General features: G+C 37.1%; 1 protein-coding gene, 1 non-coding gene and 1 pseudogene across 12 annotated transcripts in view; 2 read left to right on the top strand and 1 right to left on the bottom strand.

Annotated features, from left to right (window-relative positions):
• Nucleotides 1-16578, bottom strand: part of SENP7 (SUMO specific peptidase 7) — a 229379-nt gene that overhangs the window by 134834 nt on the left and 77967 nt on the right. For all 11 annotated transcript variants that reach the window (XM_077118532.1, XM_077118531.1, XM_077118534.1 and 8 more), the window contains one exon: nucleotides 10909-11006. In XM_077118532.1, coding sequence (XP_076974647.1) covers nucleotides 10909-11006 — 98 coding nt within the window. The remainder of the gene's footprint in view (nucleotides 1-10908; nucleotides 11007-16578) is intronic.
• LOC143648845 (histone-binding protein RBBP4 pseudogene) lies at nucleotides 1738-3003 on the top strand (annotated as a pseudogene).
• Nucleotides 12665-12769, top strand: LOC143649042 (U6 spliceosomal RNA). Its single transcript, XR_013158920.1, has one exon. It is a non-coding gene; the product is annotated as a U6 spliceosomal RNA (small nuclear RNA).

Here is a 16578-nt window from a genome sequence, read left to right as displayed (position 1 = left end):
ACAAAAAAATTTAAATTACAGTATAGAAGAAGAAAAGGCATTTGAAAAAATCCAGCACACACTCATGATAAAAATCTTCAACAAATTAAGAATAAAGTGGAACTTCTTCAAACATCAAAAAAGCAACTATGAAAAACCTATATCTAAATTCATACTCAATGATGAAAGACTGAATGCTTTCCCTATAAAGTTGGAACAAAACAAAAATGTCCACTTTCACAACTTCTATTTCACATTGAACCGGAGATTCTAGTCTAGAATATTAGGCCCGAAGACAAAAAAGGCATCCAGATTGAAAAGTAAGTACTCTGCAAATGAAACCACTGTATCCCCGCTATATGGGACATAACATCCAGGGAGACTTTCACCCTGGCAGTGTGGGAGATGACTCCCAGGAAGAGCCTAGACCTGACAATATGGGATCAACAATGTCATCCTGACAAAATGGGGGAAAAGCAGCATAACAAATAAGGTATCAGTGGCTGAGAGAATTCAAATAGATTCGAGAGGCTACACTGGAGGTCACTCTTATGCATGCTTCGGTTAGACATTGCTACCTTTCATAACTTGCCAAACTTCAGCCAAAGCCATTCCTGCTAGTCCTAAAGATTACCTACGGCATTATATAAGATTCTACAAAGGTTCCATGCACTAGGGTAACTTTCCAAAACATACAACCTCCAAATGGGACCCTAGACCAGAAAAGTCCTGAAATGCAGAGGGACCAGCCTTTCCACAACACTGACTACTTCCATCCCCAATCCCATATTATCAACAGCCCCTTCCGATATGAAAAAGTAAGAATGGGCATAGCCCAAACACCCCTGAAGATTGGGAGGAAGATCAAAGGTGATGGTGGAGTATACAGAGAAGTTCAGGTTTAAAAAATGAGTATGAGTACTGAATCATTATGCTGATATTTCTTTTAGCCTCCAGTACCTTAGAGCAGCTAGAAATAAAAACCTAAAACTGTGGAATGTAACCCATACCAAACTCTGAAATCTGTTCTACAACTAATTGTTGCAATGCACTTTGAAATTTATTGCTTTTATGTATATATGTTATTTAAAGAGAAGGAGGAATATAACAGAGAAGATAGGATTTAACAAATGATTAGGAGTGCTGAATCATTATATTGATATTTTGGTTGGTCTCCAGTGTCTTGGTGCAGCTAGAAGAAAAACAAAAAATCGTGGAAACATAACCCATACCAAACTTTAAAATCTGTTCTACAATTACTTGTAAAAATGTACTTGGAAATTTGTTGCTTTTTTGTATGCATACTTCACAATTAAAAAAAAAACTTTTAAAAATAGCATCAAAAAGAATAAAATCCTTAAGAACAAATTCAACAAAATAACCCATGCCACAGTGAAAACTATAAAACACTGCTGAAAAAAATTAAAGAAGTAGTAAATAAATGGAAAGGCATCCAATGTTTCTGGATCTGAAGATTTAGTATCATTAAGATGGCACTATTCCCCAAATTGGTCTACAGATTCAAAACAATCCCTAATAAAATCTTTGCTGGATTATCATGCAAAAATTGACAAACTGATACTAAATTCATATGAAATTGTAGAGAACCCAGAATGATAAACACACTCTTGACAAAAAGAACAAAGTTGGAAGACTCACATTTCTTGATTTCAAAACTTACTACAGTCCAGCCTCCCCGCCCCTCCAGCAACACTCAACTCCATGACCCCCCACCCCCACCCCACTGGTCTGTCTGCCATGGCCAATAAGGAAGCTGTCTTTGATGATGCAGTGAAAGAACATGTGATCAACGAGGAGTACAAAGTATGGAAAAAGAACACTCCTTTTCTTTATGATCATGACACATGCTCTGGAGTGGCCCAGCCTCACCGCACAGTGGTTTCCAGATGTAACCAGACAAGAAAGAAAAGATTTCAGCATAAATCGACTTAGTCTGGGGACATACACACTGGATGAACAGAACCATCTTGTAATAGTCAGTGTGCAGCTCCCTAATGATGATACTCAGTTTGATGCATCACACAACAGTGAGAAAGGAAAATTTAGAGGTTCTGGCTCAGTTAGAGGAAAAATGGAAATAGAAATCAAGATCAACCATAAAGGAGAAGTGACCAGGGCCCATTATATGCCCCAGAGCATCACTGCAACAAAGACTCCATCCAGTGATGTTCTTGTTTTTGACTACATGAAACACTGTTCTAAACCAGACCCTTCTGGAAAGTGCAACCCAGACTTGCATCTTCATGGACATCAAAAGGAAGGCTATGGACTTTCTTGGAACCCAAATTTCAGTGGGCATGTACTCAGTGCTTCAGATGATGATGTCATCTGCTTATGGGACATCAGTGCCATTCCAAAGGAAGGAAAAGTAGTGGATACGAAGACCATCTTTACTAGGCACACAGCTGTAGTAGATGTTTCCTAGCATCTGCTTCATGAGTCTCTGTTTGGGTCAGCTGCCAATGATCAGAAACTTATGACCTGAGATATTTGTTTAAACAGTACTTCTAAACCAAGCCAATCAGTTGATGCTCACACTGCTGAAGTGAACTGACTCTCTTCTATCTTTCTAATGAGTTCATTCTTGCCACAGGATCAGCTGACAACACTGCTGCCTTGTGGGATCTGAGAAATCTGAAACTCAAGTTACATTCCTTTGAATCATATAAGGATGAGATATTCTAGGTGCAGTGGTCATCTCACAATGAAACTATTTTTGGCTTCCAGTGTTACCGATTGTCGACTGAATGTCTGAGATTAAAGTAAACTTGGAGAAGATGCAGAAGATGGGTCCCCAGAGTTGTTTATTCATGGTAGTCAGGCTGCCAAGATATCTGATTTCTCCTGAAGTATAATGAGCCTTGGGTGATTTGTACTGTATCAGAAGACAATATCATGCAAGAGTAATAGAAGGCAGAGAACATTTACAATGATGAAGACCCTGAAGGAAGTGTGGGTCCAGAAGGACAAGAATCCTACATATGTCTCCACCTGTGGTTTTAAACTCCCCCTTTTTCCTCTCAACCCTGAGATTAATTTAACACTGGTTTTCAGACACAGACTTTGTTCAGCTATGTGGCTATTATTTACCATCAACAATGCTATTTGCCTAGACATTGAGTGTTTTCTAAATATTAACTGAGAAACTTGATTCAACAAACCCACAAACTTATATTTTAATTTTCTTCAGGAATTTCTAGAATCAAGCCCAGGTCTGAAGTAGGCACAGAAAGGGGAATATATGTGTGTGGTCATATTTCTTCTTATGCTACATTCCCAAGATTTTCAGACTTACTTAATTTGGATGGGTGTTTGGGCCATGAAGTATAATATTGCAGGATGATCTATTCAGGAAATAGGGGAGAGATTCAAGTCATACAGAGTCCTACGCTAAAGTGCTCACACCTGACTTCCCAGGACATACATTTTCCTATGTAGACCAGTCTTCTCTCAGTTTCTTCAGTTAAGTCAAAATTTTAATTTACATGCTCCTTTTTCCCCATATATGTTTGCTTGTTAGTATAGTTCTTGAACTGTTTCATATTATTTTTTTCCTTTCTGTGAAATGGCTATTTTAATCGTGGGTCCACCAATTTGTAAAGATGTATGTTTTTATCTGACAGTTATACCACACATAGATTGTTCAGTTAAGTTGAAAAGAACAACTCAATAGCTTTTTTTTTTTTGCATGGGCAGGCACTGGGAATTGAACCCGGGTCTCCAGCATGGCAGGCAAGAACTCTACCTGCTGAGCCACTGTAGCCCCACTATTTGTTTTTAAAATTACTTAAAATTAATCCTGGATAAGAATTTGCACTGTTGTTTTTTTTTTTAAGAGTTAGTCCTTGATATCCTCTCCCTTTTGGGTGACCTGTTTCAACAGCAGGCCTGTTACTCTCCATAACTAACCACGAAAGTGCATAAAATGGAATAAATTGCTTTTCTACATAAAAAAAAAAAAACTTACTATAAACCTACAGTAAACAAGACAGGGTGGTACTGGAATAAAGATAGACATACAGATCAACGGAAACAACAGAAAGTCATTATATTAACAGTCAATTGACTCTAACTTTTTTATTATATAGTAAATGAAGTAAAGAAATAAAAAAGCAATAGCTTTCAAAGCACTCTTCAAAAAGTAGTACAGGATAGATCCCAGAGTTTGTCATGGGCTACCATACATTCCTCTCATATTTTTCCTTCTAGATGATTCAGAATACAGGAGGCTAACGGGTTTAAATACATTTTTATCATCACAATTGACTTTTTTTTCCTTCTTTTTTTCTGAACGATAGCATATATACAAAAAAGCTATAAATTTCAAACACAGCAGCATAATTAGTTGCAGAACATATTTCAGAGTTTGACATGGGTTACAATTTCACAATTGTAGGTATTTACTTCTAGCTGCCCTATAACACTGGAGACTAAAAAATATATCAATTTATTGATTCAGCATTCATATTCATTTGTTAAGTCCCATCTTCTATGTATAGTTCCACCATCACACTTGATCTTGCCAAACCTCTCCTTGGGGTTGTTTGGGCTACAGTAATTCTGAATTTTTTCTTTTGGAAGGGTCTGTCACTAATATGGGGTAGGGAGATGGAACTATCTGATGTTCTGGAGAGGTTGGGCTAGGTTTCAGGACTTATCTGGACCAGGGACCCATCTGGAGGTTGTACGTTTCTGGAAAGTTACTCTAATGCATAGAACCCTTGTGAAATCAAATATATTGGAATGGCTGGAATGGTCCTGGTTGGGGGTTGGCAAGTTATGACAGGTAGCAAGGTCTACCTGAAGCTTGTGTAAGAGTAACCTCCAAAGTAGACTCTCAACTCTATTTGAACTCTCTCTGCCACTGATATTTTCATTAATTACACTTGTTTTCCTCCTTTTCGTCAGGATGGAATTATTGATTTCATGGTGCCAGGTCTGAATTCATCCCTGGGAGTCCTCTTTCCAGGAAAACTTTCACTCCTGGATGTTATGTCCCACATAAGAGGGGAAGGCAATGATTTCATTTGCAGAGTTGGGTTTAGAGAGAGTAAGGCCACATCTGAGCAACAACAGAGGTCCTCCAGAAATAACTCTTAGGCATGCCTATAGGTAATCTAAGCTTCTCTACTACCTATACAAGCTTCACAAGAGTAAGCCTCATGATCGAAGGCATGGCCTATTGATTCGGATATCTGTAAGGTTTGACACAACATCAGAGGATTCCCTGATGGTAAAGTTTAAAAGTTCCATAGTCTTTCTCCCCTCCTTCAGGGACTTTGCCAATACTTTTTGACTATCTGCTTAATATACTCTAGGATATTTCCAGGCATTACAATAATCTACACAGGATTAAAGGACCTCTTTCCTATTCTGTGCTTCCTGTGTTTCAGTTGTTCAAATGAGTTATACACATAGGTTGAATCAGATGATGCACTACAGAAAATTTCAGTTCCAGATCAAATAAACCTTTCTTCCATTGATCACAAAGAATATGTGTGGTTCTGAAATATAAACACTGTCTTCCTATCCCTATGTTCTGAATTACTTTAATCCCAACCTGTTTAGCTTCATTCTTATCTCTAAATATCAGGTTACATATATATATAACAACCTCTCAAAATCCAGAAATAATAATCACCACTCCAGACTTAATATGTCTGTTCTAAAAGCTTACAATCTAGGCCCGTTTCCTTATAAGCATTTTCTAAAGGCGACTATACCATTGTTGTTTTTTTGTTCCTGCCTTATTTTGTCTCACCAAATGTCCTATATGCTCATTCGCACTGTTGCATGCCTCACAACATTGTTCCTTTTTGTAACAGCACAACCTTCATTCATAAGTATACACCATCATTCACCATTCTACTTTTCCATCAGTGCATCCTTCAACCACCTGCATTCATCAGGTATCATGTAGAGGGCCCAAAGTCCACAGTCCATCAACATTCTCAATTTTAGATAATTTCATTGTTTTCAAGAGACAGAAAACCAATAAATACACCCTCACCAAATAGGAAATCTAAACCTCCTCTTAACTCTTGTTCCTCACCGCATTCTTTACCTCTGCTGTTGCTGTGGTGGTGCTGATAGTTTCCTTTTGAACATAGCAGTTATCCCCCCGCACCCTGGACTTAAACACTCTTTATACAAGAATCATATTTTTGAAATAATTCTTACAAGAACTCATTCATATTTCTACTGTGAGTCAGTGGGATGCGTAGGTCTATACAGCCCCTTTCAATCTTGTTTATCTTCAATATGCTAATATTACTTCTAGAATACTAAAGAATCATCTTCGCTCCTATCTATTCCCTTACATTGGAATTCAACCTCATTAGCTAACAGTTCACCCATCTCTAGCTTCAATGTATCTATAAGTCCCCTATATTCTGTATTATAAACCTCTGATTATGCCTTTATGCTGGTCATAAAAGTGGAATCATACAGTATCTGCCCTTTGTGTCCGGCTAATTTCGCTCAGCATTATATTTAATTGATAAATTTGGTATGTTAACATTCAAAGTTATTACTGAAAAGGCATTTCTTGATTCCACCATCTCATCTTTTTAATGTTATTTGTCAGATCTATATATTCTTTTCCCTCTTTCTCTTAGTATTCTTTAAATTACCCTTAGTGGTACTCATCAATTCTGTGCCCTCCTCCAGAACTCCCTCTGCTGTCTTTTTTTTTCAGCTGGCAGAACTTCATTTAGTATTTCTTATAGGGCCAGTCTCTTGTTGACAAATTCTTTCAGGTCTTCTTTGTCTGTGAAACCTTTAATCTCTCCCTCAGTTTTGAAGTACAACTTGGCTGGGTACAGAATTCTTGGCTGGAAGTCTTTCTCTTTCAAGATCTTGAATATATCATACGACTGTCTTCTCAACTCCAAGGTGCTAGTTGAGTAGTCTGAAGTCAGTCATTTCATTTCCCTTGTATATAGTAGATTGTTTTTCTCTTTTTGCTTTAGAATTTTCTGCTTCTCTCCAATACTTGACAGACTGATTAGTATGTGCCTTGGGAAGGCCTATTTGGATTTATTCCGTTTGGAGTTCATAGGGCTTCTTTGACTTGTATGTCCTTTATGAGGGTTGGGCAGCTTTCCCCCATCATATCCTCAACTACTCTTCCTAGCCCTTTACTCCTCTTTTCCCCTTCTGGGACACTAATGATTCTTATTTTTGCATGATTTTTTTGTCTATCATTTCCCTGAGATCCCATTCAATTTTTTCCATCTTTTTTGCCATTTGCTGTTTTGAGTCTTTGAAGTCAATTATCCTCTCCTCTATATCACTTCTTTCTTCTTTCTTTTCAAATCTGGTGTTGTGTGCCTCTAGTATGTTTTTCATTTGGCCAAGAGAGTCTTTAATCTCTGAGATATTTCAATTTTTTTTTTTATTCTTTCAAATTCCCCTTTGGGCTCTTCTACTGTCTTCTTGATCTCCCTTATGTCATTTCTTTGTTCCAACATCTGTGTTCTTATGTCCTAACATTTGTGTCTCCTCTGGTGTTTTAATTTGGTCATTAGGCAGGGCTTATCAGTCTGCATTGTGATATGCTTAGTGATCTGCTATCTTCATGGCAAGTAAATATCTTTATTGATTTACTTTGGGAGTTGATTTCTTTCAGTAGTCTAAGGCCTTGTGTTTATGGGATGGTTGTACAGCAGAGAGGAGGACACGGGGTGGAGCACTCAGTACAGTGATTTGTTTCAGGGCAGGTATGAGTGCAGGCTGGGGATGTTATGCTGATGCTTGTGAATATGGGTGCCCAGCAGCCAGGGAAGATGTAGCTGTGCAGGTGCACTGGCTTCCTAGTCATGCATTCCCATACATGCACCCCTGCAGGCTCCGCAGCTCCATGCCTCTGCAGCAGGCTCCAGCTTTCTGCCTCTCAGTTCCTCAGCCTCTGAAATCAGGGCTGCCACATGTGGGGCAGAAGGCTCTCCAAGGTCAGCCGCATTCCCGAATTGCTGCCTCAGTCACCCTCCTGTCCCTTCTCTAAATTTTCCGTGGAGCAGGGCTAGTTTCAAGCTACTCTAGTCGGCCATCTTCCTGGAAGTCAAACTCGACAGTCAATTGACTTTTGACTAAGGTACCAAGAAAATTCAATGGGAAAGTAAACATCTTTTCAACAAGTGGTGCTGGAACAAATGAGTCTCCTCAGGCAAAAATATAAATTTGGATTCCTATCTCATGCCATACACAAAAGTTAACTCAAAATGGATCAAAGATCTAAACCTAAGAGCTAAAACTTGGATTAGGCAATGATTTTTACATATGACACACAAAGCAGAGCAAGAAAAAAAAAATTAGATAAATGGGATTCTGTTAAAATTTAAAATGCCGTGCATCAAAGGATGCCATAAATAAAGGGAAAATCAAACAACAGAATGGGAAAAAAATATTTGCCAATCATACAGCTGACGGGGAATTCTATTTACATTATATAAAGAACTCTTACAACTCCATACAGGCATACTTTGTTTTACTGTGTTTTTTATTTTTTGGTGTTTTTTTTTTTTTGGTTGTGTTGTTTTTATATTGTTTTCTGTGCTTCTTTTTATTGTACGTCAAAGACACTGCATTTTTTACAAACTGAAGGTTTGTTGCAATCCTACATTGAGCAAGAATATTGGCACCATTTTTCCACCACTTTGTGCTCATTCTGTGTTTCTGTGTCACATTTTAATTAAGGTTTGTACATTTTTTAAAGATATAATACTATTGCACACTTAATAGACTATAGTAGTGTATAAACATAACTTTTATATGCACTGAGAAATGAAAAAGTTCACGTGATTAGCTTTATGGCAGTATCTGCTTTCTGCTATGGTCTTGAACAGAACCCTCAATATCTTCAAGGTATGCCTCTAGTAAAAACATACATAACCCAATTAAAAAATAAGTAAAGAATCTGAACAGATATTTCTCCAAAGAAGAACAGACAGCCAATAAATACCTGTAAGGATGTTCAACACCATTAGATGACAGGGAAATGCAAATTAAAACCACAATGAGATAACACTTTTCACCCAGTAGGATTGCTAAACTCAAAAGTCAGGTAAGAATAAGTGTTGGCAAAGATGTGAAGAAACCAGAACCTTTATACATTGCTGGTAGGAATGTAGAATGGTGCAGCTATTTTGGAAAACAGTTTTTCAAAAAGCCAAACATAAAGCTGCCATATGAGAAAGCAATTACATTCTTAGGTATCTACCTAAAAGAAATGAAGTCATATGTCCAAACAGTCTTGTTCAGTAATGTTTACAGAAGCATAATTCACAACAGCAAAAACATAAAAACAACCCAAATGCCCATCAACTGGTGAATGGATAAACACAGGGTAGTATATCCATACAAAGGAATACTATTTGGCAATAAAAAGAAACGAATTTCTGATGCATGCTATAATACAGATAAACCTCAAAAACAGTATATTCAGTGAGAGAAGCCAGACACAAAAGAACACATATTGTATGATTGAATATAATCATACATGAAATGTATATGAAATGTCCAAAAAAGACAAATCTATAGAGACAGAAATTAGACTAGTAGTTGCCCAAGACTGCAGGTAAGAATGGAGAATGGCTGTAAAAGGACATATTATTGAACTGTAGACTTAAAATAGATGGATTTCGTAGAATGTAAATTATATCTCAATAAAACAGTTATTTTTTAATGACACAAAGTATCATATTCTTTAAATGTAGAGAGTCTTAGATATTAGAAAGTAATACAAATGAAAGGAGATTTTTTTCCTTTCCTTTCCATGCATGTTTTTCTTGATTTTATCTTCCTGTACATAGCAGCAACTTAGAGACGTTTCAGATAATCCAGCAAAACTCAATAATATACAGGACTAAAACAAATAATTTAAGGCTACTAATTCTAAACTATTTTTTCCAGATCTATATTAGCAATATTTCTTCCCATTCTATTAATAAATTAGAGGACCTAAATTTCTTCATGTGTGAAATAAGGCCAATAACACATATCTCACAGATTTGTGAAAATTACATGGGACAGTTTGGGCTTAGCCCAATGCACATTATATAATAAGTACTCGATAGATAGTAGGTAATATAATTATACTTAGAAGGTATTCAGGTCCAGTCTGGTGAAGTTTTTCAAGTGCTGTATTATTGATATGCCAAAAGCTCCAAAGTACTGACTAATGGGGCAGGATGAACAGTAAAATGAACAGAGAGAACTAGGCGCATAGGTACAATTTCTGTAAGCTCGTTGATGATGAAAATAAGATCAACAGAGTAAATGAAAAGTCCTGGAGAACAGGCAAGCTAAACTGATTCTCTTCTAAAAAATTCAATCCATGCAAAGATACTTACACATGCCAATTTCTGAGTAAAGCAAATATCTGACAATATCCATCCCTATTTACTGTTTTGAACCAAGTAAACTTCCTAATTCTGCCTACTGATTTAACTCTCATAATTCAGTGACATCTAAACAATTCACCATGTTCTACCCCACCTCAGTTTCCAGACATTCTAACCAGCTCCAAACATTTTACCTACCTGAATATAGAAAGTAGATTTAGAAGAAAAGTTAAGAATCAAAAACTCTAGAACCTTCAGTAAAGATAGAAAAACACTAGGAGTCTAAAGTACAAAGAAGATGCCCCTCAAAGCTTAAGCCACTATGACTGGTTTCAGGTCTTCCCAACCATACATCACACATTTTTCTATAATATTTCCTCCTTTAAATATACAAACACATGCCCCCAGAAATACTGTGCAGAGACATTTAATGAACATTTTATGTTTGTGACTAACAAATACAATATTAATATGTAATAAAGTCTTACTTAAGGTACAAATGAGTTGCCCACAGACATACTATTTATATATAGGGTATACCCATTCTCTGTGACACAAATCTTACCTTTCTGGGGATGCCTTAGAAGTGAAAGGACGCCCACGGACACCTTTTCTACTCTGGTGGTCTACAGAGATGACCTTATTTCTTAGGCTTCTTTTCCACTAGGAAAAAAGAATATGGAATTTCAATAATAAACATAGTAATATGACAATTAAAAGGCACCAAAAATGTTCTTTTACTTTAGAAATTCAACATAAACAACGAAATTCATAGTAGTTCACAGAAGATAAAAGTACAATCTAAACGATCAAAGGTGATGGTGGAGTTATATAGAGAAGACAGGATTTAACAAATGAATATGATTGCTGAATCATTAAAGTGATATTTCTTTTAGTCTCCAGTATCTTAGAGCAGCCAGAAGGAAAAACCAAAAATTGTGGAATTGTAATCCTTGTCAAACTCTGAAATATGTTCTACAACTAATTGTGGGTCTGTGAAATTTGAAATTTATTGCTTTTTTATATATATGTAATTTTTCACAAAAAAAGAAAGAAAAAAGTTGATTGTGGTGATAAAAAAGTATTTATTCCTTCTAGCCTCCTATATTCTTGAGCAGCTAAAGGAAAAATCTAAGAGGATCATATGGTAGCCTATGACAAACTCTGGGATCTGTCCTGTAAGCACTTGTTGAAGAGTGCTGTGAAAACTGTTGGTTTTTTATTTCTTTGCTTTGTATATATGTTATACTATACAATAAAAGTTTAAAAAAACAAAAAGTAAAAGTACAATGGAACCTTGAATAGGGTACAAGATTTTGTAGGTTTGCCCAGAGAGATGCCCCAATAAATTCCAGAGTGGTTAGAATAGTGAATAAAAAAGTATTTGCAAAGTCCCCTTGGGGGAATGGCAAGAAAGGGGGAAAATTCAACTTCCCCATTTGGAGAACTCCTGGTATTCTTGCAAGCAGTGGGGACAACCAAATGAATAGGCCAAGCCCTCAATCTTGGAGTTTGCTCCTATGAACCTTATCCCTGCAAGGGACAGACTAAGCCTACTGAAAATTAGGCCTCAGAGTCACCCCCAAGAGAACCTCTTTTGTTGCTCAGATGTAGCCTCTCTCTCTCTCAGCCAACACAGCAAGCAAACTCACCACCTTCCCCCTCTCCATGTGGGACATGACTTCCAGGGGTATAAACCTCCCTGGCAACATGGGACAGAAATCCTGGGATAAGCTGGGACTCAGCACCAAAAGACTGAGAAAATCTTCTCAACCAAAAAGGGGAAGAGAGAAATGAGACAAAATAAAGTATCGGTGGCTGAGAGATTTCAGAGTCAAGAGATTATCCTGGAGGTTGCTCTTACGCATTATATACATATACCCTTTTTAGATTAAAGTGTATTAGGCGAGGGAAGTGCCTGAAATGGTAGAGCTGTGTTCCAGTAGCCATGTTTCTTGAAGATGACTGTATAATGATATAGCTTCTGCAATGTGACTGCGTGATTGTGAAAACCTTGTGTCTGATGCTCCTTTTAACTATGGTATGGACAGATGAGTAAAATATACAGATTAAAAATAAATAAATAATAGGGGGAACAAATGTTAAAATTAAAAAATATATATATTGGATAGATGGAAATACTAGTGATCAATGAGAGGGAGGGGTAAGCGGTATGGTATGTATGAGTTTTTTTCTTTTTTCTTTTTATTTCCTTTTCTAGAGTGATGCAAATGTTCTAGAAATCATCATGCTGATGAATATACAACTATGTGATGATGTTGTGAGCCATTTATTGTATACCATGTATGGAATATTTGTATGTTAAGAATATATTAACATATACTAAAATAGGAACGATACAGAGAAGATTAGCATGGCCCCTGCGCAAGGATGACACGCAAATTCGTGAAGCGTTCCATATTTAAAAAAAAAAAAAAAAGAATATATGCATAGGGCAGGCCACGGTGGTTTAGCAGGCAGAGTTCTGGCCTGCCATGTCGGAGACCCGGGTTCGATTCCCAGTGCCTGCCCATGGAAAAAAAAATAAAAAGAATGTATGTGCTAGTATGTTACTGTATCAATAAAATTTTTTTTTAAAGTACAATCTACAGAATATTTGGCTCTGTTGTCACCACATGAATGTAGGCTCAATGTAGGCTCAACAAAAAAGAGGGAGTTAATTATAAATTATAATTAATATAATATAATTAATTATAATAAATACCCTGATAACTTTAGTCAGGAAACCAACGTTTCAGCTTTTTGCTTCTGTGGCTTTCTCTCTCTGTATGAATTTCATTCACTTATAAAGGATTCCAGTAATAGAATTAAAACCTATCCTGATTGAGTTGGGGCATTCCTTAACTGAAGTAACCTCATCAAAAGACTCAACTTACAATGGGTTAAAACCTACAAGAATGGATTAGATTTAAGAACATGTTTTTCTTGGTTATGTACAGCTTCAAACCACCACAGACATGAATATACACACAGACATTCAAGAAGTCCAATGAACACAAAACAGGATAAACATGAAGAAAACCGTGCCTAGACACATAGTAGTCAATGTATCAAATGCCAAGGAAGAGAAGAGAGTTCTAACAGCTGCAAGAAAACACACCATGACACATATGAAGGAGTCCCAATAAAATTAAGTGCCAATGTCTCATCAGAAACCATGAAGACAAGAAGTCAGTGGGATGAAATATTTAAAGAATTGAATGAAAGTAACTGCCACCAAGAATTTATATCCAGCAAAATTCTTTTTCAAAATTGAGGGACACATTAAGACAATCCTAAATTTAAAAAATCTGAGGGATTTTGTTACCACTAGACATACTATACACACAATGGTAAAGAGAATACTTGAGATTGAAAAGGAGGGACACTGTACAGTGGATTGAAGTGGCAAACAGAAATAAAGATATCCAGTAAAAGAAACAATATGAGTTGCTTAGGTTTACCAAAGTGGCCAGAATGCAATATACCAGAAATGGACTAGCTTTTACAAAGGGGCTTCATTGGGTTACAACGTTACAGTTCTAAGGCCATGAAAATGTCTGAACTAAGGCATCAATGATATGATATCTGGACTCAAGAAAGGCCACTGCCATTTGGAACATCTCTGTCAGCTGGAAAAGCAGTAGCTAGCATCTGCTGGTCCTTCCATCTACTTCATGATTCTCAGCTTCCAATTTCTGTGGCTTTCTCCCTGTGTCCTTCTCTTAGCATCTCTGGGGCGTTTCTGTCTCTAAACTTCTAGATGTCCTCTCTCTTAGCTTCTCTGCGGCAAACTGTGGATTTCATCTCTTAGCTTAGCAACTCCCAGGGTGTTTTCTTTTTCAAAATCTGTTCTTTCTCCAAAATGTCTCCCTCTTCCAGTAAGCAAATTAAGACCCACCTTGAATGGACAGATTCATATCTCCATGGAAATAACCTAATCAAAAGGTCCCACCAAACAACAAGTCTACCCTACAAGACTAGCTTTTAATCCAGTACATGAGTAATTACAAATGCCATAAATATTATATTGTATTTCAGGTAGGGAACTCCACTTTTTACCTCTTGCAAGTTATAAAATGAAGATACATAAAAAGTAATGATAAATGTATCGTTTACAACAAACAGTATAGGTAGATACAACATACAACAGCTACAACAAAAAGGGATAAGGATAGACTAGTACAACAAGTGCTTGTCTATGTTATTGAAGTTGATATTCAAATCAAATGAGATTGTTATAGATTAAGGATGTTAAATTTTAATTCAAATTGAAGCCCATGCTACCCACAAAGAAAATATGAAAAAGATATTCAGAAGGAAATGATAAGGATCACAAAACGGTTACACGACAAAAAAAAAAGCCCACTAACAGAAGAATTTACGAACAAAAAAGATGTAAGACATAAAAGTAAAAAAACATAATGAAAGATGAAAATCCTACATTATTAACAGTAGTTACTTTAAAAGTAAATGGTTGCAAGGGAGTGCAGTGGTAGAATTCTCACCCACCCTGTGGAGACTCAGGTTCTATTCCTGGCCATGCACTCTGCCCCCCACAAAAATACTCAATAAATGGTGTTGCAATAATGTGATACTTACACGGAGAAAGAATGATATGCAATGGCCACCACAAAGCAATTTTTAAAATGGCTGCAAAATTTGTATTTTTAGTAGCTCACTGACTATTTTAACTTGTATGGTCAGCTGTTCAAACACCATAATTACATGGAATCATGAATAGGGCATGAGATCTTGTTGGTTTATACAGGTTGGTATGATGTATATCCCAAATTACACTGGGCAGAAGATTAAAAAGTATTTGCAAAGTCCCCTTGAGGGACTGGAGAAAAAAGGTGGAAATGATAAACTTCCCACCTGGGGAAGATCTGATTGTCTCACAAGAATTGAGGACTGCCAATCTGATGGGCCAAGCCCTCAATCTTGGAGTTTGCCATATGAAATTTATTCCAGCAAAGGAAAACCTACTTATGATTATGTCTAAGAGTAACCCCCAGAGAACCTCTTTTGTTGCTTAGATGTGGCCTCTCTCTCTCTGAGCCAATTTCATAGGTGAATTCACTGCTCTGCCCCCTATGCGGGACATGACTCCCAGGGGTATAAATCTCCCTGGCAACGAGGGACATGACTCTCAGTGATAAGCCTGCCCCTGGCATTATGAGAATGAGTAAATCTTCCTGACCAAAATGGGAAAGAGAAATGAAACAATATAGTTTTACTGGATGAGAGATTTCAAATCGAGTTGAGAGGTCTTTCTGGAAGTTATTTTTATGTAGTAAATAGCTATTTTAGTTTTTTGGTGTACTGGAGTAGCTAGAGGAAATGCCTGAAACTTGAACTATAATCAGTAGCCTTGATTCTTAAAGATGATTGAATAACAATACAGCTTTTAAGTTATAAACATGTGCATGTGAGGACCTTATGATTGCATTCCTTTTTCCAGTGTATGAACAGATGAGTTAGAAAAAAAAAAAATGTGTGTGTGGGGGGGGGGGGGGGGGGGGGTATTTTAGTTTGTTATGACTGCCAGAATGCAATATACCAGTAACACAGCTTTTAAAAAGGGAATTTATTAAGATGCAAGTTTACAGTTCTAAGGCCGTGAATATGTCTGTGAACATGTCCAAATAAAGGTACCAACGAGAGGTTACCTTTACTCAAGAAAAGCTGACACATCCAGAACACCAGTCAGGAGGGAAGGCATGCGGCTGGTGTCTGCAGGGGTCCCTGGCTTCTGGACACCTCTCTCAGCCAGGAAGGCACATACGACATCTGCTAGCTCTCTCCTCATTTCTCAAGGCTTCCCTGGGAGCATTTTCCTTCTGTATCCCCAAAGATCTATGGCCATGTGTGAACCTATCTGCACTGAAGCTGTTTCCAAAACGGTTCCCTCTTAAAGGACTCCAGTAAACAACCCCATCTTGAACGCTGGAAATGACCTAATCAAAAGTCACCACCAACTCCATGGTAATGACCTAATCAAAAGTTACCACCAACAACTGGGTGGGTCATATATCCATGGAAACAATCAAAAAGATCACACCCAGCAATAATGAATGAGGATTAAAGAACATGGCTTATCTGGGGTACACAACAGTTTCAAACCAGCACAGACAGGCATGGGATGTTTGGGGTGGGTTTTTTTACCTTTATTTTTATTGTTTTTAGAGTAATGAAAATGTTCAAAATGTATTGTAATTATGACTATACAGCT

This window comes from Tamandua tetradactyla, chromosome 10, assembly GCF_023851605.1.
Source record: "Tamandua tetradactyla isolate mTamTet1 chromosome 10, mTamTet1.pri, whole genome shotgun sequence".
Classification (NCBI taxonomy): domain Eukaryota; kingdom Metazoa; phylum Chordata; class Mammalia; order Pilosa; family Myrmecophagidae; genus Tamandua; species Tamandua tetradactyla.
The sequence above is the reverse complement of the archived record's forward strand: the minus strand, read 5'-3'. Positions and strand labels throughout refer to the sequence as shown.